We start from the raw sequence: 25,685 nt of genomic DNA on the forward strand, positions 1-25,685 counted from the left end.
TTTTACTTTTGAGAGAACTAATCCGAGGAATTTATGGGCACTGTTTTTGACGATAAATCCTCAGTTTGGGGCAGGAAATAAGCAAAGGGTAGTTTGAGGACTTAAATAATCAAATTCAGTAATGAATTATAAACCACTGGGAGGAAAAGGAATTTACGAAGCTGTGAGATAACAAATAGATAATTAAAGAGATAAATCAGAGGTCTCTTAATTGTAATAGAAGGCAGAGGGCTGAATGCAGAGCTGAAGTTGGAAAATAATCATTTTGCAACCATCATGGTAAAGATGAACTCTGATAAGAATCATTAATGGATATTAAATCCAAGGGGGGATTTTGATAAAGAACAAGATATTTGTATGGTCTTAAAGTGCCTTTTCACACACTGCCTATTATTTGCAAGGGAGGGAGAAAAAAAAAAAAGGAAACGATGGGAAATTAGATAATACCTTGACAGAGATCAAAATTAACATTGTCAATGAGGGAAAAGAACCTCCTATTCTTCTATAGGCGATGCCCTGAAAATCAAATGCTATCACCTGCCTGGTACACTGGCTGAAAATGCTTAACTTCAATCTAATCATGATGAAACATCAGACAAAATGAGGAATGTCCTGTTTTACAAAAACAGTGTGTGCATGTGACTGTAATCCTCAAAAATGCTAATGTCATATAACACAAAAAAAAGGCTATGGAAATGTTTCAGGTTAAAGGAGGTTAAAAATACATGACAAATATAATTTCTGACTCTAAACTACAATATGTTCTGGAGGGAAAAGACATGTTGTAAACAATACTGTTAGGCTGACAAATTGGAATGCAGGTAATAGATTGGATAAAACATTGTACCAATGTTAGATTTATAAAGTAGATAACTACATCATAGTTACTTAAGAGAAGACACCTATTATTATTAGGAAATACATACTGAAGTACTTGGATGTAAAGAATCATCATGTATACAACTTATTCTCAATTCATTAAAATATATATATACATACACATGCATGTTGTTTGTTGTTGTTTTTAGCCACCAAGTCATGTCTGACTATTCTGCAACCTTATGGACTCTAGCCCATCAGGCTCCACTGATCATGGGACTTCCCAGGCAAGAATATTAGAGTGGGTTGCCATTTCCTTCTCCAGCAGATGTTTCCAACCCAGGGATCAAACCTGCATCTCCTGCATTGGTAGGTGGATGCTTTACCACTGAGCCACCACGGAAGCCCATATATACATATACATATGGGCAAATAATGAAAATGGGGCAAATGTTAACAATTAGATCTGGGTCAAGGGTATATGGGTGTTCTTTTACATTTTTATTTTGGTGAGTTTCTGAAATTATATGCATATAAAGTTTAAAAAACAATGGCTGTAAACATACAATATTTTTTATAGCCTCATAAGGATATATTAATTTGGCAATGACTTTAGAGACTTTTAATATTATATCAAAATAACAGGATTGTATTTTGGTAGAAGACAGTAATGCTATCACCTATTACTAACAATCCTGCCATTTAATTTAACATCAAAAGCCTCTGAAGCTACTATCATGCTAGTTATGAATATATAGGTAGTTGTAGATATACCTTTGATATGGAAAAATGTACAAAACATATTATTAAATGAAAGCTGACCCCCAAAATAAAATGGACAATTTGATCCCATTTTTGTCTCGAAATTACATATATAAAGGTCTAGAAAGATATAGACAAATATAGTTACTGTCTTTGTGTGACAGAATACCAGTGATTTTCCTTTTTTTTCCTTTTGGCCTTTCTAGATTTTCTATTTCCTTCCACAAACATACATTATTTGAGTAATACAAAACAGAAACTAGCATAATTTAGTAAAAGTGAAAAAAAATTTAAGTCCAAATCTTGCAATGACAGTCTTCACTTTCCTTATCTAGCTAAAATAACAAACTAGTTCCTAACTACAGGATCTGAATGTAATTTACAATAAGAGTTACAATAGGAATGAGAGAGTTTAATTTTATTTTTTTAGATTTAGAATCTCTGACTCCAGATAAAATATTGAAAAACCAAATGCCCAGTTTGCTTTTAAAATTAACAGAACATGACTACAAAATACACTAATAGACTTTCGTTCTGGTATTAGGCCCTATCTGAGAGATGGAGAAGCTAGGATTAACAGGAAGGAAAGGAGGGAGCGGGCTGATAAGAACAGAAGACCCAGAGAAGGACCCAGACAGGGAGGTACAAAGAAAGAGAGAACAGGATGGCTGACCTGTAGAGCCAGGTACCCAGCTGCCCTGTGGGAATAAGCCTCCCCCAAGCACTACTGGGCCAGGAGACTTAACTCCAGTTGGATCAGGGGTGCGAGAGCAAATCTTTCCCCATTTACAATGCCACTGAACTTTAAAGTGGTTGAAATGGTCAGTTTTATGTTATATGTATTTTACCACACACACACACACTCCTCTGTTTAGATGGAGGAGGAAAGCTAGAAAATAAGGAAGAGTCTGAGAATTCAAGCTGACAAAGAGCAGCAGCAGTGAGGGGGAAAGGAACCACAGGGGAGGCTGAGAAGAAGGTGACAGGTGTGACCCTTTCTGTTTCGACTGAAATCGGGCCTCATATCTTTACACACCTTCATAGTCCAGTGATTCTGCATCCAGATTATTCAAGAGACCCCTGCCTCTATATTTTCTCAACTTTTAAAAAACTACTCTCTAAAACCTGTAGTAGCTTTCAGTTGCTGCCAAATTATAAAGACCTTTTGGTTACTCTTGCCTGGAAAATCCCATGGATGGAGGAGCCTGGAAGGCTGCAGTCCATGGTGTCGTGAAGAGTCGGACATGACTGAGCGACTTCACTTTCACTTTTCACTTTCATGCATTGGAGAAGGAAATGGCAACCCACTCGTGTTCTTGCCTGGAGAATTCCAGGGACGGGGGAGCCTGATGGGCTGCCGTCTATGGGGTCACACAGAGTCGAACACGACTGAAGTGACTTAACCTTAACCTAGAAGAGATGGGGGGTGGGGGGGACATGGTGGAGAGAGAAGGGCTATCTTGCCCAGGTAGGCGGGGTAAAGGACGGAAAGGCTGGAAATACGAAGCGCCCAACTCAGCAAATCTTATTTCCTTCGGTGGAAAAGACAGGAGGGCCACAGGAGCACGAAGGAAAACAGAGAAAAGAGCTCTCCTGTAGACTACCCAGGAGCTTAGCTGTGGGGCTGTAAGTGGCTTGCTAACATTGATTGGTATGACTTTTTTTTTTTCCACTTAACAAATTTACTGAGTACCCATTGAGTTCTAGGTACTGTTAGGTCCTGGAAATAAACAAAAAGTTAGTATGACTTTTATTTGGAAAAAACAAACTGACTTCAGCTCAGTGGAACTTCAAATTAACATCCTCCTTCAAAAAAAACTACAGAGGCATAACTACACTGAGCAGCGTCTACATCTCCCAATTAGGGTCTGCACCTTCCAAAACTCAATGCATGCTTGTTTCATGGAGATAATCCTGTTAAAAACAAAGGATGCTGGCACAGGACTACAAAGGCTCAAAATCAAGCCCTGGTTCCATCTCTTATTTCGTGAATGGCTGGGATTTTTCTTCAAACTCTCAGTGTTTATAAGAAGGATATTTGCCCTAACATACAAGGTTGTTGGAAGGAATAAAGTTACTGGTGGCAAATGTACTTTGTATGTTACAAAGTGTCATAAAAATGTTACCATATCTGTATTAATCAATATATCTATTTCAAGCACTTCTGAAAAGTAGCAAATTGGTTATAAAGGCATTCTCATCATGATAAGATTTTACCAAAAGTTTATTTTCATGCACAAGCTTCTACTGTACTTAGAGGAATGTCAGGCTCAGGGCCTTTTAGATCTCTAACATGCTTTTATCTTCCTAATTGGGATAAACTACTGGACTAAAGAAATAGCACATAATGAAGAAAGAAGATTACAATAATTACTGAAAATATAGGGACCAAAGACATATAAGATGTAGGTGCAACAGGGGCTGTGATGGAAACAAGATGACTGCAAGCATGCAAAGAAAAGAGTGGACACTGTCTTAAAATTGAGCACTTCAGATCATTACAATATTTATTTATCTGGTGCTAAAAATGCCAGGAATAAACATGCTCCCTAACAGCCTTCTTCTATGTGGCAAATACCACAGAATACAGAATGAGGAAATTAACATAATTCAACTCTGTCTTTTATTTTCTAAATATAATCATATTCCTGCAACCCATATGGGAAACCACAAATCACACTCTGAAGAAGCAATACATATAAAAAAACTCTTACAGGAGTACTTCCCATACATTCATTTTCCAAGAAAAATGTGTCCAGGCCGCAGAAATTAAAATAAATCTTTTTCTATCTCACCAAATAATTAAAACCCATCAATCAAATCACTTAAAAGTAATGCTTCCAGAATTTTAAAATTACTTACAATGTCATAAATTTCTCGGTCATCCTTATCGGCTAGGGTCAATAGCGCTACCAAAGGATAGCGAGATCTCGGCACTGTGCCAAAGTCTTCAATTTTAGTATCTCTTGGTAACTGGCAATATATTTCTTCTTTGCTGTCCTTTTTAATACTTTTTGAAGATGTAAAGGTAAATTGCCACTATAAGCAAAGAATACAACAATATACCAAAAGGAGTAAATAATAACTTAGGAACGCAATTTTATTCATAGAAAGTCTTAAGTCTAAAATTTTCATGTGCTAATGGATGTATCAAATAAAAGGATACAAATACTGCTCTTGATAGAGATATTCACTATACAGAGCATCTTCTAATGCTCGTGGAGTGCTTATCCGGAAGCAATAAAAGTGCTTCTGCAGAGCTTCATATAATTTTTGAACACTGCACCCCCAGTAGCATGTAAGGAGGCTATCTTCAAGGCAATCTGTTGTCAAAGTTATGCCAGCTGTAGAAAACAAACGAGACAAAGAGAAGAAAATTACCTAATGTAATTTCTATTACAATTATACACAGTGAGTAACAAAAGCTTCCTTTTGGATGCTGGCCAGGCTGATGGCAGTTAAAGGGACTCATTAGAGGGTATGTGTCTATAAATGAAGGAAATGGTCTCTGAAACAAAAGATATAAAAACTTCAATGTCTACACAGTTTTGAAGCGCTCTCAGTAAACTCTGTTACATTATTTCATACTTAGCCTTGGAAGTTATAATATTTTTTTGGTGACTTCAAGACTGCCCACACAGATTTAAAAGACTGAAATACAGTTCACTATTGATAACCTACTGCTCTAACAGCATATATAATCCTCACTACAAGAACTAATAGAGCTGTCTCCCAAAGTGCAGGTATACAACCATGGGGGCCACAAGATGATCAGTAGAATAGAAAAAACATTAAAAAGAAATTGAGCTGTATTAATATGAACATACTCAGTGACAACACTAATATACTCCTGTCATCCAGTCAATGTCCCATGTAATATGCAAAATATGAGGAAAGAGTGGAGATTCCAAAACATGGAGGGGTTGACAGTGATGCCCTCACTCATTTGCTTTCAGCATAATAAAAGATATTATAATTTAAGTAAACCTGATTATGTAGATATATGTTATAAGTGAACATACAATTATCTTTTCTAAATTAAAATTTTTTTATTGGAGAGTAATTGCTTTATGCACATACAATTATCTTATGTAGTTTTACCTATTAACACTTACATAGGACTGTATGCCAGCTGTATGACTTTTTTCCCCTTGCCTATGGCAGTTGTAGCAATATCAAGTTCAAGGGCAGCAACATTCACTTCTCATACTGTTGACACTGCAAGCTGCAACGTCTCATGCTCAGTGGCCATGGCGTACTTACCAGAGCAAAAGGGCATGGTTTTGGTCCTTGTTCCTGACTGAACAGCTTTGGTATCTGATTCTGGCTCTCCAAACCTACTGGCAATTCTGTAAACTATTCAATGTCCTTTTATTGGAATCATTTCTGTTGTTTACAAATAGGAATTTTTATTGATGTATTACCTACTTCTTAAAGGGTGATCTCCTTGGGGAAGGAGCTACATAGACAGAAGCAGATGCTCTAGAGGACATCAAAAACTGACTGAGTTTTTCACTTTTCTTCTCAGTTTAGTAGTATGTACACAGAGGCTCAGATTCTGAATATGTACAGTAGCAGCAATGTTAAGCAAAAATCTTAATTGGCAGGAATTTCACATAGGTAATTGGAACAGAATTTGATTTCAAATTTTTATATAATTCCAAACATTACAGGTATTAATTCAAGAATAGAAAATTCAATTAGCTCTGTTTTTCAACTAGCTATTAAGTAGCTGAAGAAAAACATTCCATTAATACAAATTACATACATATATTAAAATCACACATACTTTCCTCTGTTTCACCCAAGAACCACACTACATGAAACAAGATAAAAAATCTGCAAGTAGATAGGAGAAGAAAAAACAGAAAAGGCATATTAAAAAAAAGTAGAAAAAAGAAAAAACAGAATCTAGAAAAGAATTTCTTAATATATTATTAGCAAAAATGTGAGAAGATGTATGTTTAGAGCTCTGGTTATATCAAAATGCTGAAAGCCACACAAATATCAAAAGAGATTAAATGAATAAAATATGGAACACTTTATAATGAAGTACTATGAGTCTTAAAAAAGAATTGAGTCATATCATAATATCTGTATATACTACCGACTCTTTGTGACTCCATGGACTGTAGCCAGCCAGGCTCCTCTGTCCATGGAATTCTCCAGGCAAGAATACTGGAGTGGGTTGCCATTCTCTTCTCCAGGGGATCTTCCCAACCCAGGGATTGAACCCAGGTTGCCCGCACTGCAGGCAGAATCTTTACCATCTGAGCCACCAGGGAAGCCCAACAAACTACTTACTGATTCTCTAACGTATTTTTCTGTTTATATCTCAGTGCTACGCTCATGCTTCTCCTGCTACCTAGAAGTTCTTCCAACCTCCCAAATAAACACCTACTTATCTCAAGACTCTACTCTTCAAAAAAAAAAAAGAAAGAGTGGGTAGGGGAAGAAAAGAAAAATAAGAGACAGACAGAACATTTCTCTTTATGAAGCTTTTCCTGCATACACCTCCCGAAACTTAACCCTTTCTTTCTTTTACTCCAGTGTTTCCTAGATAATGGGCTTCCCTGGTGGCTCAGATGGTAAAGCATCTGCCTACAATGCGGGAGACCTGGGTTCAATCCCTGGGTCGGGAAGATGCCTGGAGAAGGAAATGACAACCCACTCCAGTATCCTTGCCTGAAGAATCCCATGGATGGAAGAGCCTGGTAGGCTATAGTCCACGGGGGTGGCAAGGAGTCAGACATAACTGAGCTGCTTCACTTCACTTTCATAGATAATCTTGCAGACAACTTATCTTCCCAAGTACAGAAACAAACAACTACCATGTATTGTTACCATTTAATATCAAAATACCAGAATTTCAGATGAAATGATGGTTGTTCTTCAGGAGGGTAGCAACGTTAATTAGCTCTACTTCTACTACATTGCTTTGCTTTTCTCTCTACGCTGAAGACCAATGAAAATGGCATAGCATCCTAATAAGACTTCTCTTATTAACTCCTGTGACACTTTATTCTTCTCATATAAATGCTTTTATTTACTAGTTGATAAGCTCCTTACGAGCCAGATTTGTGAATTACTAGTCATCGTGTCTCAGGTATGCAGCATAGCTCCTAGAACAGAAGAGGTGCTCAACAAATGTTTGCTGGGTCTGAGGAAGAGAAAGCAATAGAGAAAGAAAATTAAGGGGCTAAGAAAGGGTCATAGAAAGAGAGAGAAATCTTTGGAAAATAGCCACCAACTTGTAATTGAAGCTGAAGATGGATTGGTGATCTCTAAGCCAAAAGGATTCTTGACTTGTCTCATTTGCTTTTTGAAAACTCTTGTGTTGAACTGGGTCTCTTCTGAATTTCTCAGAATTACTGGAACATCCCAACCAAACCTGAAGAAAGGTAAAAACAAAATAAAGCATAACTTTAACAAATACTGAAACTTTCTGTCATATGTAAAGTATTTTGTTTTTTATTAGTTACTCCTTTTAACCTAAGTATCAGAAAATTTACATTATATTGAAGAAGTAATCCAAAATTAAGAGAGATTAGATATCCCATAGAATTGGAATATATTGTTCACCTGGCTGAATCAACATACTCTTGAAAACAAAGATTTCTATTGTTAATTATTGTTGATTACAAAGGAGTTCCATGATTATAACCAAAATGTGCCTAATACAATAGCAAAAACATGATAGAATTACTGAACTTCTAAATGATATAAAAAGTAAATATATATTTAATATGTAGACTATTTGATATTATTTAAGGGACAAAAGAATTTTAAACACTAAATATAGCCCTTCATTAATATAACATATTCTCTACTTTTAAATTTCATGTAAAAGTGTGATAAAGAACAAACTTAGAGGGAAAATGGAATGCATAAATTCAATTCCTTATAATGGTAGAAATAAGATAAGTTAACTCAGTTTAAACAAAATAACTAAAAATGAAAACACATTAGTTAAACCAGGGGACTTTAGTTTAAGATAGCACAGTTACTTTAGTACACTGTTTTCTCTCCAAACACGTAGCAGTGACTGATTAAGAAAAAGACAAATCAAAAGGAGCCCACTGAAATGAGTAAACAAATAGTGGTTTAGTCACTGTTTAAACAAAGCAATACTACCACGCAACAATGAAAAGGAAACAACCATGTGGATAATTCTCAAAAACAACATACTGTGCTGGAGAAGCCTTACATGAAAAAGTGCATGCTCTATGATTCCATAATAGGAAAGCCTACAGTAGGAAAAACTAATTTATGGTAGAAATAAAGAACAGAACAATGGCTTCTTCTAGGGGGTAGGAGTATGAACTGACTGGGAAAGGGTGTGAGCAAACTTTATCTGGTGATGGTAATGTCATATATCTTGGTTGAGGTTTGAGTTGCATACATATGTTTGACAACATTTAAGATTTGTACATTTCACTGTATATAAATATTACTGCAAAAGAAAATAAAAGAACTACAAACAAAAACAAATATTTAACTCTAGACAGCAATATGCGATGCTTTAATACTTATAGATGAAGACTACAAACTTACTTTGAAGTTTTAAGAAATTAACATGAACTGATGGGTAGATAGAGGAATAGATGGATAGATACATATGTAATAAAGACATTATAATAAAATGTTGATTGTAGAACCTAAGTGATGGGTATATGTGTGTTCACTATGTATTCTTTCAAGTTTTCTGTATGTTTGAAAATGTTAATTAATAAGTTTTAATTAAAAAAAAATCATAGCTGAGTTAAAAGTTGGATCTTTATGGATCTGAAAAGAAAAAAGTAATAAAGTAATGAGTAAGACTGATACCATGGTTTGATATGTTCTGAGTCTGGCAGCAGGCAGTGGCAACTAAGCCTTCTCACAAATAGAGGGCCTTACAGGTTGTCCACTCAAGACAAAGGCCAGAGCCAGGTTCACACCTTGAATCCAGGAATTGGGTTAGGGCAATATCAATATGGAACAGAATTGTCATTGTAAGACCTAGTCCTTCCTGAGGGGGTCTAGGAATCTGGTTAAACAGCAAGGATGAGGACAAAGGAAGGGGACAGGGGACTTCCACTAAAATCCAGGCTGCAAACTAAAATTTCAAAATCATAACTATAATGCTAAGAGAAAGCCAGTAAAATTAACAAATGGAATAAAATTTCACTCCAGATGATTTTAATTTTATAGAATGTTGGATAAGGCTGTTCTATTTCTGCCTTAAAGAGCTAAAAAGCAAGTCTCTAACAGATCAAAGCATTCCAGGTAAGTTAACTAAATCCCAAAACAAAGTTCAAGAATATTTATATGAATACAAAATATCCAACACCCACTAAGGTAAAATTCACAATGTTTAGCATCTAATAAAACTTCACAGGCATGCAAAGAAGCAGGAAATATGACCCAGAATGAGCAGAGAAACTAATGAATAGATCCCAAGGATGGGATAGATACTGGGATTAGTATTAATAGATCCCAGGAATGGGATAGATATTCGGATGAGTAGACAAGGGTATCAAAATAATTGTTATAACCATACTCCATGTGTCAAGAAAATAAGTAAAGATTGTGCTACAGTATAGAGTCAAGGATGATACAGAAAAGACTCCAATCCATCTCTGAAAATGAAAAATACACTGGATAGGATTAGGGGTAAACACCCCAGGTGGCTCGGTGGTAAAGAATCCACCTGCCAATGCAAAAGACATGGGTTCGATCCCTGGTTCAGGAAGATACCGAGAGAAGGAAATGGCAACCCACTCCAGTATTCTTGCCTGGGAAATGCCCTGGACAGAGGAGCCTGGCAGCCTACAGTCCCTGGGGTCACAAGAGTCAGACACAGCTTAGCGACTAAACAACAACCACAGATATCACAGGACAAAAGATTAGTAAATTTGAAGATATAGCAACAGAAGGTATCCAATATGAAACACAAAGGAAAAAAGGCTGAACAAAAAACCAAAACATCAGCGAGCTGAGGGACAAGTTCAAGCAATCTAATATACACGTAACTGAAGTCTGCAGAGGAAGGGAAGAGACAAAACAAGAAAACTGCAAACAAATATCTCTCAGGAACATAAATACAAAATCCTTAACAAAATTTTAGCAAATTAAATCCAACAGTATATAAGAAGGTTAATATTCAAGAATGCAAGGTTTATCTCAAGAATGCAAGGCTGGCTTAACATTACATTAGAAATGTAATATTATACACCATATTAACAAACCAAAAAAGGAAAACCATACAATCTTCTCAATACAGAAAATACACTCAATACACGCAGAAAAAGTGTTTGCTAAAACCCAATGTCTAGTCCAATAAATACCATCAGGAAACTAGAAATGTGGAAAAAGAACTTAACCTGATAAAGGGTGGTAATAAAAATAAAGTATAGCTAACATCGTACTTAATAAAAAACTGCTTTCCTCCTAAAGTCAGGAACAAGATATTTAACAGCCATGTGTCCTTAAGCAATCACTCCAACTCTATGTAACTGTTTCACCACCTGCAAATGTTTATAACAGGGCTTGGCATTATGGAAGTGCTTGCAACAGTAATCTTGATGATGGAGTGGACTTATGGGTTGGCAGAGAGAAAACACAAATCCAGTAACTTCTCTTTGATCCTCAGAATCAGTTACCCCACAGCTTTTGACTTCACTGCTCATTGTTGCCCCAATGCCCTTTAGAGGTCAAGTCAGGCATATGAAGTGGTAGGACACAAGATATAATCTTCCTATGACAGTCAAAACACCTTCTCTTTCTTACCTACATCCTATAGAGTGAAAAAAAGCAGAGAAAAAACCACTCTACAGTTCAGTCACTCAGTCGTGACCCCACAGATTGCAGCATGCCAGGCTTCCGTCCATCACCAACTCCCAGAGCTTGCTCAAACTCATGTCCATTGAATCCGTGATGCCATCCAACCATTTCTTATCCTCTGTCATCCTTCTTCTCCTGCCTTCAATCTTTCCCCGCATCAGGGTCTTTTCAAATGAATCAGTTCTTTGCCAGGTGGCCAGAGTATTGGTGCTTCAGCTTCCCATCAGTCTTCCACTGAATATTCAGGACTAATTTCCTTTAGGATGGACTGGTTAAATCTCCTTGCAGTCCAAGGGATTCTCAAGAGTCTTCTCCAACACCACAGTTCAAAAGCATCAATTCTTTGGTGCTCAGTTTTCTTTACGGTTCAACTCTCACATCCATAAATGACTACTGGAAAAATCATAGCTTTAACTAGAGGACTCTTTGTCAGCAAAGTAACGTCTCTGCTTTTTAATATCCTCTCTAGGTTGGTCTTAGCTTTTCTTCCAAGGAGTAAGTGTCTTTTAATTTCATGGCTGTAGTCACCATCTGCAGTGATTCTGGAACCCAAGAAAATAAAGTCTATCACTGTTTCCACTATTTCCCCATTTATTTGCCATAAAGTGATGAAACCAGATGCCACGATCTTGGTCTTTTGAATGTTGAGTTTTACCCAGCTTTTTCACTCTCCTCTTTACTTTCATCAAGTTCTTCTTCGTTTTCTGCCATAAGAGTGGTATCATCTGCATATCTGAGGTTATTGATATTTCTTCCGGCAATCTTGATTCCAGCTTGTGCTTCATCCAGCCCAGTGTTCCTCATGATGTACTCTGTATATAAGTTAAAATAAGCAGGGGGACAATATACAGCCTTGACATACTCCTTTCCTTTGGAACCAGTCCATTGTTCCACATCCAGTTCCTAAGGCCCACTTGACTTCACACTCCAGGATGTCTGGCTCTAGGTGAGTGATCACACCATTGTGGTTATCTGGGTCATTAAGATCTCTTTTGTATAGTTCTGTATATTCTTGCCACCTCTTCTTAATATCTTCTGCTTCTGTTAGGTCCATACCATTTCTGTCCTTTATTTTGCCCATTTTGCATGAAATGTTCTCTTGGTATCTCTAATTTTCTTGAAGAGATCTCTAGTCTTTCCTATTCTATTTTCCTCTATTTCTTTGCATCAATCACTTAGGAAGGCTTTCTTATCTCTCCTTGCTATTCTTTGGAACTCTGCATTCAAATGCGTATATCTTTCCTTTTCTCCTTTGCCTTTAGCTTCTCTGCTTTTCTCAGCTATTTGTAAGGCCTCCTCAGACAACCATTTTGCCTTTTTGTATTTCTTTTTCTTGGGGGATGGTTTTGATCACCGCCTCCTGTTCCATCTATAGTTCTTCAGGCACTCTGTCTATCGGATCTAATTCCTTGAATCTATTTGTCACTTCCACTGTATAATCATAAGGGATTTGACTTAGGTCATACCTAAATGTTCTAGCGGTTTTCCCTATTTTCTTCAATTTAAGTCTGAATTTTGCAATAATTCTGGCTCCTTCCTCATTATTTAATTCTCCCTAACTCATCCCACCATTTTTTTTCTTTACCCACACTGCCTGACTATAACTACATTACCAGCAGTAAAAGCGAGCATTTAGATCTCATCATGTTCATTTCTACTGTAGGTTCAAGTACTGTATTTCAGGTATTTTATAATCCTGTGCCTAAAAATTTCAATTAAAGAATCCTTTAAGGTATTAGAGCCAGAAACCCCAAAAGGCAAAGCTTTAGGGGAATATCTGGAAGCAGCCCACTGTGAGCATATTCCTTTGTGAAAAGCTTTTTATATTTCATAATATATCTGCTTTTAATATAAAAATATTTCTCCAAATCTTTACATAAATCAATACTGTTAGAGGTTATACCATATCTGCTCTGTGCCTATATGCCTCAGAATGAAACAAATAATTTGACATGCAAATACCGCTTCTCTTTAAGCATGATGCCCCAAGGCTGCTTGGCACAGCATCACATCAACAGTTGGCAAAGTACATCTATTATTAAAAGAGATTCCTTTCTCTAGATTTTTAATTTCTTTCCCTCATGCTTAATCTCAGGTCTACATTTTCAGTCCTTGATTTAATGTCTTTTAAAATTGTTGTTATACATGTTGCTCAATATTCAGCCTTTTTATCTGACATAGCCTTTTTATTGCAAAGGATAACATACCTATAAAAAGGTACACAAGTACTTTTTTGAATAACAAAATAATTGTTATTCAAGAACCAAACAATATCCTCAGAAAGTCTCCTGCGTCACCTCCCATGTACTACCCCTTCCTTCTCTATCTTGACTTCAAGTACTATAATTTAGTTTACCTGTTTTTGAACTTTTATATAGGTGGAAGCATGCTGTGTATACTTTTATTTCTTATTTTATCACATTACATTGAAGATTCATTTTTGTATCTATACTTACTGGGAGGGATTGGGGACAGGAGGAGAAGGGGATGACAGAGGATGAGATGGCTGGATGGCATCACTGACTCGATGGACGTGAGTCTGGGTGAACTCCGGGAGTTGGTGATGGACAGGGAGGCCTGGAGTGCTGCAATTCGGGGGGTCGCAAAGAGTCGGACACGACTGAGCGACTGAGCTGAACTGAACTGATACTGCACTGTTGTGGCTATATAGTATTCTATTGCAAAAATATGCCATGATCTACTTACACGTTCTACTCTTAATGGACATTTAAGTTGTTCTCACGTTTTGGCCATTAGGAATATTGCTTATATGAATATTTTCATAACAGGTTCTCAATGTATATATGCAAATACGTTTCTGTTAGGAATGGAGTTTCTTGACCAAAAGGTCTGTGCTTCAACTTTGGTGGATAATGTTAACAACTGTTCTATATGGTTATAGAACATATAGATTTACACTCTACCAGCAATGAATGAGGTCCCCCCTTGCTCCATATCCTTGCCAAAACATTATTAGCCATCCTGGTACGTGTATGGTGGCACTGAATTACGGTTTTAATTTATATTTTCCTGAAGACTAATGATATGGAGCACTTTTTTGTTTATTGCTACTTGGATATCCTCTTTGGGGAAAGCCCTTTCATATCCTTTCCCTACTTTTCTACTGGTTTGCCTTTATTTGTCTTGTTTATAGAAAATTCTTTATATGGTATGAATATTAGTCCTTTATTTGTATATATCTTTAGCTTCTCTATACCTTGCCTTTTCACATACATAATGGTATCTTTAGATGAACAGGGTTCTTAATTTTAACATAAAATCTATTAATCTTTTCCTTTAAGGTTGATATTTTTGCTCTTTGACTTTTCATTACTGCTTTATATGAATTATGTCTTAACACTGCTGCTGCTGCTGCTACTGCTGCTAAGTCACGTCAGTCGTGTCCGACTCTGTGCGACCCCACAGATGGGCGCCCACCAGGCTCCCCCATCCCTGGGATTCTCCAGGCAAGAACACTGGAGTGGGTTGCCATTTCCTTCTCCAATGCATGAAAGTGAAAAGTGAAAGTAAAGTCGCTCAGTCATGTCCGACTCTTAGCGACCCCATGGACTACAGCCACCAGGCTCCTCCATCCATGGGAGTTTCCAGGCAAGAGTACTGGAGTGGGTTGCCAGTGCCTTCTCCGCTTAACACTGCTACACTTCTAAATTACAATCTCAGACATTTTCATATTCCTATCCCCTTAAAGGAGTCAGTAAAGCATAGCTAGAGTGGCCAGGGCTTAGTCAAGGCTCTGGGTCCTTATTTGACTTTGCCAGCCCTGTTCCCCTGATATCCTCATGCTTTGAGAGGAAAACAGGGGGTGAGGCGAGTAGAATTCACTGTGTGACAGGTGACATCATAGCCCGACCACATCTCTTGTCCTAAACATTATGCTTAATGTAGTCTAAGATCACGTCACCATACACACTGATGACATGTCGAGCTTTCAGCCTAGAATAATCCTCAACCTTTTCATATACATGACCTATGATGAATTTGCTCTTTTTGCACAAAAATTCCACAACTTCCACAGTTTAAACTTATTTGATGTGGGCCAATATTTCTGTCTTTAATGTATTACTCAAAGGTAACATGCAGAAATGATTTAGAATAAGGTTAAACACTGGAGACTGGCTATAGAACAATTCATAATTAGTGTTGACAATTGGTTCTGTCAAATGCTAGTATTTAGACCCAGTAATGTATGTGCCTCTGGCTACCATCCTTACATCTGGTCTTTTCCACATTTTTAGTCAAAAATCTGAATAAAGACATTGATGCCTGGTATCAAATCATGGCTGATATGATTTTAGAAGAAATAATGAAATATAAAACTGACAAATTTTATTTTCAATCAAATTGCAATAAAGACATTGATATGCGGTATCAGATCATAGCTGATATGATTTTAGAAGAAATAGTAAAATATAAAACTGACAAATTTTCTTTTCAATCAAATTGCATTTTTATCTTTTTCCATTCAAAGTCATTTTGACAACTCTTAATAATGGAATGCTAACTAAATAAATGTTTCTTAACATTCACTGCTTTCTCTTTTATATAAATCCAGCCCCCTCCTTTTTTTTTTCCCATTAAGAGAACTTTCTAAAGAGAGAGAGGGAGAGAATTTTCTATTCTTTTTACTGTTACAATTTCATGCTTAATCCTCCTGGAATTTTCAATAATTCCGGTTTTTCCCATTTCTAAAGTGTTTGCTGCACTTTTACTGCTTAAACTTCCAGCACAGTGGCGACCTGGGGACTTCCAATTCAATCCATGCTTTTTCATAGGGCCCATCCACTGTCTTACTCTGTACACACTTCCTAAGCTTCCTGTCAGCTGCTGAATCAGTAGAACTGACCTCCTTTTCTTGCAGGAGTCTCACAGAGTCCCTCATGAATAAAAGTTACTTTGAGGCGAAAGTTTCAAGTTCCGAAAGTAAACACATTTATCACCCCTTCAGACTTGAGTGCTAAAGCCAGTTAGAAAATGCGCAGGCAGCTGTTAATCTGGGGGTGAGGGCGCTTCTCTTCTGTGACATCTTGCACATTGGCCTCACTTGGCTAGCTGGATACTGACGCTGGGTCAGGATATATCAATAAAAAACTTTCATGGGGAAATCCTTGGAGAGGAGGAGCGTTGTTTCTGAGCAAATTTGAGTCAAGGGATTCAATCTCTAAAATTCTGTGCCTTTAACTGTAAAAAGAAAGGTTAGAATAAGTTATCTTAAGGCCCTATTAAGGTCTGAAATGCCATTTCTAAAAGTTTTTTCTTCTAAATTGTTCCAAGAAATCTATTCCCAGCAGAAGTGTCCCATATCTTGTACCCTAAGCAAATACAAAATAATGTTATATTCTTTTCCTAAGAGGGCTTCCGAGATGGCTCAATGGGTAAAGAATCCACCTGCAATGCAGGAGACACAGGTTTGATCCCTGGGTTGGGAAGATCCCTTGGAGGAGGGCATAGTAACTCACTCCAGTATTCTTGCCTGAAGAATCCCATGGACAGAGGAACCTGGTGGGCTACAGTCCATGGGGTAGTATGATTGAAGTGACTGTACATGTACCTCATCACCAACCTCATCACACACACACAACCTGCTGCATTCGACAAATGAGATGAGAAATAGTCAAGGTCAGTGTCTCAGGCAGGCTTGGCAGGAGACAGAAAACCACATCAACATTTTAGCAAAGAATTTAATATAAAGAACTATTAACCAAGTACTGGAGGACAGTCAAGGCAAGAAGGAGACACTAAGGTATCCCAGCAAGAAGCAGTTATCCTTCCTAAGGCTAAGGAAACAAAAGGAAGCGTGGGGATTACTATAGCTAGAAGCTGGGAGAAGGAATCCCCCAGAGCTGGATCCAGACCTCTGTAGTAGGAGTGCTGGCCAGCTGGTACTGATATTTCTGAAGGAGTGCAATAAGCCTGATTCTTGGTGTGAGGAAAAGTTGAAAACTAAAATAAACTGCTGCTTCACAGGCCAGGGTGATGCCAGTACTGCAGGAATGTAGACCAGGAAAAGGAAGCAAATGGTTAACAGGAAGTCCCTTCCTCCTTTACCAGCCTTTTAGACTCTAGGATGAGATGGTTGGATGGCATTACCAACTCGATAGACATAAGTTTGAGCAAGCTCTGAGAGTTGGTGATGGACAGGGAAGCCTGGCGTGCTGCAGTCCACAGGGTCTCAAAGAGTCGGATACAACTGAGCAACTGAACTGAACCGGCAGAGCCTAACAGGGAGCAAACTAGCATAAGAGAAATAGCTTTGCAAAGTCCCAGCTCCAGAATCAAAAGCAGAGTACAGATAGCGTGTCTGCTGCTGAGAGACAAGAGACTTTGAGAAGACCAAATGAAGACTCACAGTACCCTTGGGGCAGTACTCAGGAGACAGAGACCTTCCTCAAGAGGACCTGACCTCACTATCAAGCAGGGGCTCCAGCTCTATGGATTGACTTAGATTTGAAAAGTAGGCCAAAGGTCATAACTCCCCATAAAGGTCATAACTCCCCAATATGACACTATGACAAGTCAGGTTTCTAGTTCCAGCCTGGAGTTTCTCCTTCTGTGTACTTGATGTAGGACTTAGGAGGCCACCTATCTACTTTATTCCTATGGATACGCTAATCCATTCAGTTCAGTCCAGTCGCTCAGTTGTGTCCGACCCTTTGCGACCCCATGAATCGCAGCATGCCAGGCCTCCCTGTCCATCACCAACTCCCGGAGTACACTCAGGCTCACGTCCATCGAGTCAGTGATGCCATCCAGCCATCTCATCCTCTGTCGTCCCCTTCTCCTCCTGCCCCCAATCCCTCCCAGCGTCAGAGTCTTTTCCAATGAGTCAACTCTTCGCATGAGGTGGCCAAAGTACTGGAGTTTCAGCTTCAGCATCATTCCCTCCAAAGAAATCCCAGGGCTGATCTCCTTCAGAATGGACTGGTTGGATCTCCTTGCAGTCCAAGGGACTCTCAAGAGTCTTCTCCAATACCACACTTCAAAAGCATCAATTCTTCGGCGTTCAGCCTTCTTCACAGTCCAACTCTCACATCCATACATGACCACAGGAAAAACCATAGCCTTGACTAGATGAACCTTTGTTGGCAAAGTAATGTCTCTGCTTTTGAACATGCTATCTAGGTTGGTCATAACTTTCCTTCCAAGGAGGAAGCGTCTTTTAATTTCATGGCTGCAGTCACCATCTGCAGTGATTTTGGAGCCCAGAAAAATAAAGTCTGACACTGCTTCCACTGTTTCCCCATCTATTTGCCATGAAGTGATGAGACCGGATGCCATGATCTTAGTTTTCTGAATGTTGAGCTTTAAGCCAACTTTTTCACTCTCCACTTTCACTTTCATCAAGTGGCTTCTGAGTTCCTCTTCACTTTCTGCCATAAGGGTGGTGTCGTCTGCATATCTGAGGTTATTGATATTTCTCCCGGCAATCTTGACTCCAACTGTGTTTCTTCCAGTCCAGCATTTCTCATGATGTACTCTGCATAGAAGTTAAATAAGCAAGGTGACAATATACAGCCTTGACATACTCCTTTTCCTATTTGGAACCAGTCTGTTGTTCCATGTCCAGTTCTAACTGTTGCTTCCTGACCTGCATACAGATTTCTCAAGAGGCAGATCCGGTGGTCTGGTATTCCCATCTCTTTCAGAATTTTCCACAGTTTATTGTGATCCACACAGTCAAAGGCTTTGGTGTAGTCAATAAAGCAGAAATAGATGTTTTTCTGGAACTCTCTTGCTTTTTCCATGAGCCAGCGGATGTTGGCAATTTGATCTCTGGTTCCTCTGCCTTTTCTAAAACCAGCTTGAACATCAGGAAGTTCATGGTTCACGTATTGCTGAAGCCTGGCTTGGAGAATTTTGAGCATTACTTTACTAGCGTGTGAGATGAGTGCAATTGTGTGGTAGTTTGAGCATTCTTTGGCATTGCCTTTCTTTGGGATTGGAATGAACACTGACCTTTTCCAGTCCTGTGGCCACTTCTGAGTTTTCCAAAGATCCTTGTGGGCCAAATCATTCTCTGCATTGTCCTCCACTGCCCATTAAGGGATAGAAGTCCACGTTGACTCCTGTGGTTATGTGTTGTCACTTCACTTCAGATCAGGAGGTCCACCCGAATGGCAGCATCTCCCACATCATAAAAGCCCTACAGTGGACAGGCACCAGAGATGTTTAAGGCTACCAGTCTCTCCTTAGCGCCTTTGTGAAATGTGTCTTCTAGGCCATGCTGAAGGATGCAGTAAGAGGATAGGTATGCAGGTGGCACATAATAAATCCAGTCCAATATTCCTATCTTCCTAAGCCCTCAGATTTCCTCTTCATTATGCCAGGAAAGTTCTAGCATCTCAACTTTACTAAATATGCTGCTGCTGCTGTTGCTAAGTCACTTCAGTCGTGTCGGACTCTGTATACAGGGCAGCTCTTAGTTCAAGTTTCAGTCAACCATATACAAGTTAACACTTAAAAGTCAGAATTTTTTAAGAATATATCCAGATCAATAAATGTAACTTGATCCATTGTTACATTCTACCCTCCTTGGCCTAATATATTTACACTTCATTCCCACACATACTTCCCAAATTCTCATGGATACAAATTAGCCAACTTTTGTTATTCTTTTAGAGGCTTGGTTCTTTCTAACTAGGTCAGGTTTTTGTCCCTGTTCTGTGGAACATGAAGAGATCTGGGCCTAGCGACAAACGGTTACAGAGGTAGGTTTTGAGTATAGACACTGTTTGCAAAGCAGCTGCCCTAGGAGATGTATTACAGGACCTACAAGCAAGAGAAGGCTAGTTTTCTCAGACATGGAAAGCAAGCTGCTTCCATCCACAAGGGAGGCACATAGAGTGACTGGAGTTTCAAGATTCTCAGCTCTATCTAAGTGCATTTAGATGTTGCCATTGCAAGTTTCAGGGCTCTGACTCTTTCCTAGTCGTTGTCCTAAACAGGACATTGGCAAGGCTATGCAATTCTAATACCAGCACAATTAAAACTGTGAAGCTTTGTGGCTACATGAAGTAAAGAGCTTTAGCATCATAAAAACTGTGATTCTCTGACTAAGACTTGATCTGAGTGTTTAAAGACATGAACATGTCATTTCCTTTCTGTAAGTGCTCCAGTGGCCCCACGAGCAACCTTTCCATCCTTCCCCCAGTCTCTGCAGTATCACTGCTCCCATAATGGTCATGTACTTCAGCCACTTGGTCCCCCAAGGCACTTAGCTTCAGAAATCATTAATCACAAGCAAAAAAGGCAGTAAGCTGATTAATCATGATGCCAATCCATACCATGGATTACTAGAGTCTTATTTCCCATTGGCACGGGGCTGAAGAAATGACCAAATCCAAATCCCAACCTTAAAGGATTTCCCCCCCGGATCCCATTCTGAGTAACAAATTATTAATCAATATATTAATATTTATCAGTCTAGTCAAGAAACCAAAGCCACATCAGCATTTTAACAGATAATTTAATATAAAAATTTGTTAGCCAGATGTTGAAGAACTGAAAAGGCAAAAGGGAGACGCTGAGTATCACAGAATTAGTTACAGTGGGAAGCAACTATCACTCCCAGGACACAGAACAGAGCAAAGAGGATTCCTACTGCTTAGAGATTTGGAGGAAAGACCTCCGAGCAGCTGGGACTCAGATCTGAGGAAGGTGTACTGAAATCTTTGGAGGGGTATAATGAGGCTGCTACTGCTACTGCTACTGCTAAGTCGCTTCAGTCGTGTCCGACTCTGTGCGACCCCATAGACGGCAGCCCACCAGGCTCCCCCGTCCCTGGGATTCTCCAGGCAAGAGCACTGGAGTGGGTTGCCATTTCCTTCTCCAATGCATGGAAGTGAAAAGTGAAAGTGAAGTCGCTCAGTCGTGTCCGACTCTTCTCGACCCCATGGAATGCAGCCTACCAGGCTCCTCCATCCATGGGATTTTCCAGGCAGGAGTACTGGAGTGGGGTGCCATTGCCTTCTCCGATAATGAGGCTAGGAAATGGCAACCCACTCCAGTGTTCTTGCCTGGAGAATACCAGGGACCGGGGAGCCTGGCGGGCTGCCGTCTATGGGGTCGCACAGAGTCGGACACGACTGAAGTGACTTAGCAGCAGCAGCAGCAGCAACAATGAGGCTAGTTCTAAGAGCGGAGAAAACTATAAACTGTGACCCACTGTTAAGGTCAGAGGGAGGCACCAGGGCTGTGGTGAGACAGAGGAGGAAAATAATCAAGCAGGAAGCAGCAAGTCCTTCTGTCCTCCTCTAACCTTCTACTCCCTTCCCCTACTGGCAAAGCCTCATGGAAGCAGTGAGCTAGCAAAGAAGAAAGGTCTTTAGAGGTTCTGCCCCACAGTCACCAAGCAAAGTACAGAAGGATAATAGCTTAATAATCTGCAGTCAAGAGGAAGCAGAGCACAACTGCAGAGTCAGGGTCACGAATTACCTGAAACTATTTAAGGATGTATATGGCACCCTGGCCTCCTTTCTGCACACTGCCTGGCAAAATAGCTAGAGCTTGATAAATCTGAGTATTAGAGCTCACAGAAACCATCATGTAGTTAAATAGAAATTCAGTACTTTCAGTTGTGTTATTCTTTGCTACTGGTACTGGGATTCCAACAGTCAGGTGCTCCTGTTCTTTCTCTACTCCCACACAGTGCAAAAGACGGGGAAAGGAACTAAGCAATGGGACAGAAATGCAAAGCAGTACTGAGGTAAGAACCATGACAGAGCAGACAGATGACCAATAGGAATTATATTGGGGGAGCTTAAAGACAATGACAAGCACAGTGAAAAAGCATAGTGGATTAATGCATTTGCCTTCTGCCTGGGGGTACTATTAGAAAATTACTTTGAGGAGCTCTAGATGACCTTCACTGTGAACACTAGTTTAAAATAATAATAATAAGGTTATCTACATGGGCAAAGCTAACCCATATGGAGAGAATGGCTGGATTAAGCTTAAGATGACTGTTACGGCCAAATCAGGATGGAAGTGACTGGCACTTATATAGTTTTGTGGCCTCAGCCATGCTTAATTCAGACTTCTCGAAGTTCTACAACTATCTGGGCCTCCATCCTTGTAAAGAAAGTGAAAGTGAAGTCGCTCAGTCGTGTCCGACTCTTTGCAACCCCATGGACTGTAGCCTACCAGGCTTCTCCGTCCATGGGATTCTCCAGGCAAGAATACTGCAGTGGGTTACCATTTCCTTCTCCAGGGGATCTTCCCGACCCAGGGATTGAACCCGGGTCTCCTGCATTGCAGGCAGATGCTTTAACCTCTGAGCCACCAGGGAAAAGTCATACTTAAATGGAGTGTTTGGATAATCATTAACTTTTCAAACCAAGTCTCAAATTTGGCAGAGCCAGGATTTGAACCTGTCTGACTCCAAAGTCTGTCTCTTCACCATCCCAGCACGAGGTTCTGAACTACCCTTCACTCACAAATACCACCATCACTATCAATAGATCTTTACTCGTTTTCCTCCTCCCATTACTAAAGATAGACATCCACAATCTCTAATTAGTTGAATCAGGCCAACTGAAAATTAATTTTAAAATTATTAGGCTGATTGAAAATTAAAATTTAAGGATATTATGCAATTATCAACTGGTTACTTATTTTCCTTAATGGAGGAAAATTATACTCTTGAAGACAGCAACAGTATAGCCAATAAAAATCTCGTGTTTAGACATCGCTTCTCACTTAGACAACATCTTCCTAAATCCAATTACAAACTTTCTTGAAATGAACAACAGCAAGAAATTCTGATGTGTCAAGAATATCAAATTGTGTAAAATTGGTCCTATTCTTCCCCCACCAACCAAGAAAGAATTTTATAATCAACTCCTGACAGCATGGAAAGCAGTGTGAAAATGTTAAAAACTTTACTTAGTTCCTAAAGATGGCATATTTTCAGAAATTGACAAGAGTTTGTGTTCTTTCTTTAAAGTAATCACATATGCGTGCTCCGTTGCTCAGTGGTATCTGACTCTTTGTAACCTCACAGACTGTAGCCCCCCAAGCTCCTCTGTCCATGGGAGTTTTCAGGCAAGAATATTGGTGTGGGTTGCCATTTCTTCCACCAGGGGATCTCCCATCCCAGGGGATCTTCCTCCCAGATCTCCCACATCTCCTGCATTTCCTGCATTGGCAGGTGGATTCTTACCACTGAGCCACCTGGGAAGCCCAAAGTAATCACATATACATGCTCAAAGGGTATTTTAAAACTCATATTACACAGCCTGCTCTATTCACTAGCATGTCTCCTCCGACCCTCTGCTCATGTAATCTCTGAAATGCCTTCTGTTCTCTACTATACACGTTTAGCTCCATTTCTTTTTCAAAATACTCACTGTTCAAAATCCAGCTCCTGTCTCTCTTCTCAAAGGATGGGCCTGTAAGATGGTTTCAGCCAGCTGTATTATAAGACACAGTGGCATCTCTTCGAGAGAGAAATTTTAGAATTTCTGAGCTAGAATGGCTCACGGATGAGCTAACAGTCTACTCTCCTAGTCTCCAATAGGTGAAGTGCCCTTATGCCTTACTGTAACTTATCTCTGAGGTCTCTTCCAGCTCTAAAATTATGTCTTTATAGTTTCAGCGTTCAAAAGGTGTGGAATGTGTGTAGAAATCATTACATTCTCAAACGGCACAGAGTTCAGTTATAAATTACACTCGAAGATCTCACGGCAAATGCTCAGTTCATGTCAGAAGAGCAACGAACAACTGGGTCTACTGTCCACGTCTGAGCACTGTACCGCAGATGACGGGCTCACTCCGGGCACACAGTAGGCCCCAAATCCGGACAGAAGCCTGTTGGACAGCCTCTCTATCCTCACACCAAGACCAAGCCCTTACTGGCTACTTTATCACCTAGAAACAAAGCTGAGTAAAATACCTCAATCCTGCACCATCCCCAGATACCCGCAGCGACGGGGATCGGACGATGATGCAGGGCAGTGGTGCGGGTGCGGTGTCCACCTAGTTTTCCTCCTGAGCCGGTGGGAGCCCTGAGCACCGGCTCTCCTACAGCCCCAGTCCAGCAGTCACCCTGCAGCCCGCCGCTACTCATCTCCCTGGCTGTCCGCCCCGACGCCACTTGCCCTTAGCCCTGGGTATTCTTACCATCCCAACACCAGGCCGGTGGTCACGATGAAGCAGGTAAAGACCACCGCGATGTAAAAAAGCGGCGAGTACTCATAGAGCGTCACGAGAAACACCGCAGCCATCAGGATATCCTAAGCTGAGCCGGGCTCCCGCCGGCCAGCCCAGCCTAGCCCAGCCGGGCCCTCTCCGCCAGCGTAAAAGTCACTACGGTGCCCCGGAGCGGACAAACTTTGTAGATCCGCACTAGCCTAGCGTTCCAGCAGGCTAGAGATAGGGGTAGCCTCACCGGGAGCGGGAGCCTGCGTGCCAATCACGAGGTCGCCTGCAGGGCTCGCCCCGCCCCTCCCGCTCCAGTGCCGAGTTACTGGCTTCGCCCCGCCCCGCCCCCGGATCCCGGATTTGGTATCCAGCGGGCGTGTTCTTTGGCTGTTTGTCCTAGCGGTCCACGGTTTTCTGCAGCAAAGTCTGAAGAGATATTGGTGCCGACTCCGTCCAAGACTCAGGTAGGGTGTTCTGATGCCAGAGAGAGGAGACTCAGACCGAAATCCACATCACAGAGCCTAAATCTTGAGATCCTGCCTATTACATCTGAGAGATATGGCAGGAAGAGGAGAACCGGCATTTTAAGTTCTACAAAGTAAAATAACCCCACACCAACTCTTGTTTTCTGTCCACAAAACTTACAAATAGGCACTGTACAAAACACAGAAGAGGCTCACAAGCACTTTTTAGGCGCCTTGTTAGCCTTTTCAAGTTGGATTTAATGCTAGAGGCAAATTAGCATTGGATGTCAAGATTCTGAGAAATAAATCAACTGTTTTCCCATACGCTTTTCTTCTTTTTTTCGTCCCCCTCTACCCTTCAAATTAGAATTAGATACTTGAAAAAAAAAGAATTAAATATTTGCATTTTTTGTATTAATTTTCACTTTAATAATAATTTAAAATATATATTATGTGTGCATATGTGATACACACACACACACATATATACTAGAGACCTCTTCAAGAAAATTAGAGATACCAAAGGAACATTTCATGCAAAGATGGGCTCAATAAAGGACAGAAATGGTACGGACCTAATGGAAGCAGAAGATATTAAGAAAAGATGGCAAGAATACACAGAAGAACTATACAAAAAAGATCTTCATGACCCAGATA

At 39.9% G+C, this 25,685-nt stretch overlaps 1 protein-coding gene across 1 annotated transcript in view; it reads right to left on the reverse strand.

Annotated features, from left to right (window-relative positions):
- CGRRF1 (cell growth regulator with ring finger domain 1) overlaps window positions 1-24,719 on the reverse strand; it is a 28,100-nt gene extending 3,381 nt beyond the window's left edge. Inside the window, exons 1-4 of the mRNA XM_086320607.1 lie at window positions 24,544-24,719; window positions 7,833-7,972; window positions 4,748-4,925; window positions 4,444-4,591 (exon numbers count right to left, since the gene is read on the reverse strand). Of these exons, the coding sequence (XP_086176733.1) occupies window positions 4,444-4,591; window positions 4,748-4,925; window positions 7,833-7,972; window positions 24,544-24,647 (570 nt within the window). The 5' untranslated portion in view covers window positions 24,648-24,719. The remainder of the gene's footprint in view (window positions 1-4,443; window positions 4,592-4,747; window positions 4,926-7,832; window positions 7,973-24,543) is intronic.
- Between the last annotated feature and the right edge of the window lie 966 nt (window positions 24,720-25,685).

Source organism: Bos grunniens, chromosome 10, assembly GCF_055505025.1.
Source record: "Bos grunniens cultivar Pamir isolate PY7600 chromosome 10, Bosgru_T2T1.0, whole genome shotgun sequence".
Lineage (NCBI taxonomy): Eukaryota > Metazoa > Chordata > Mammalia > Artiodactyla > Bovidae > Bos > Bos grunniens.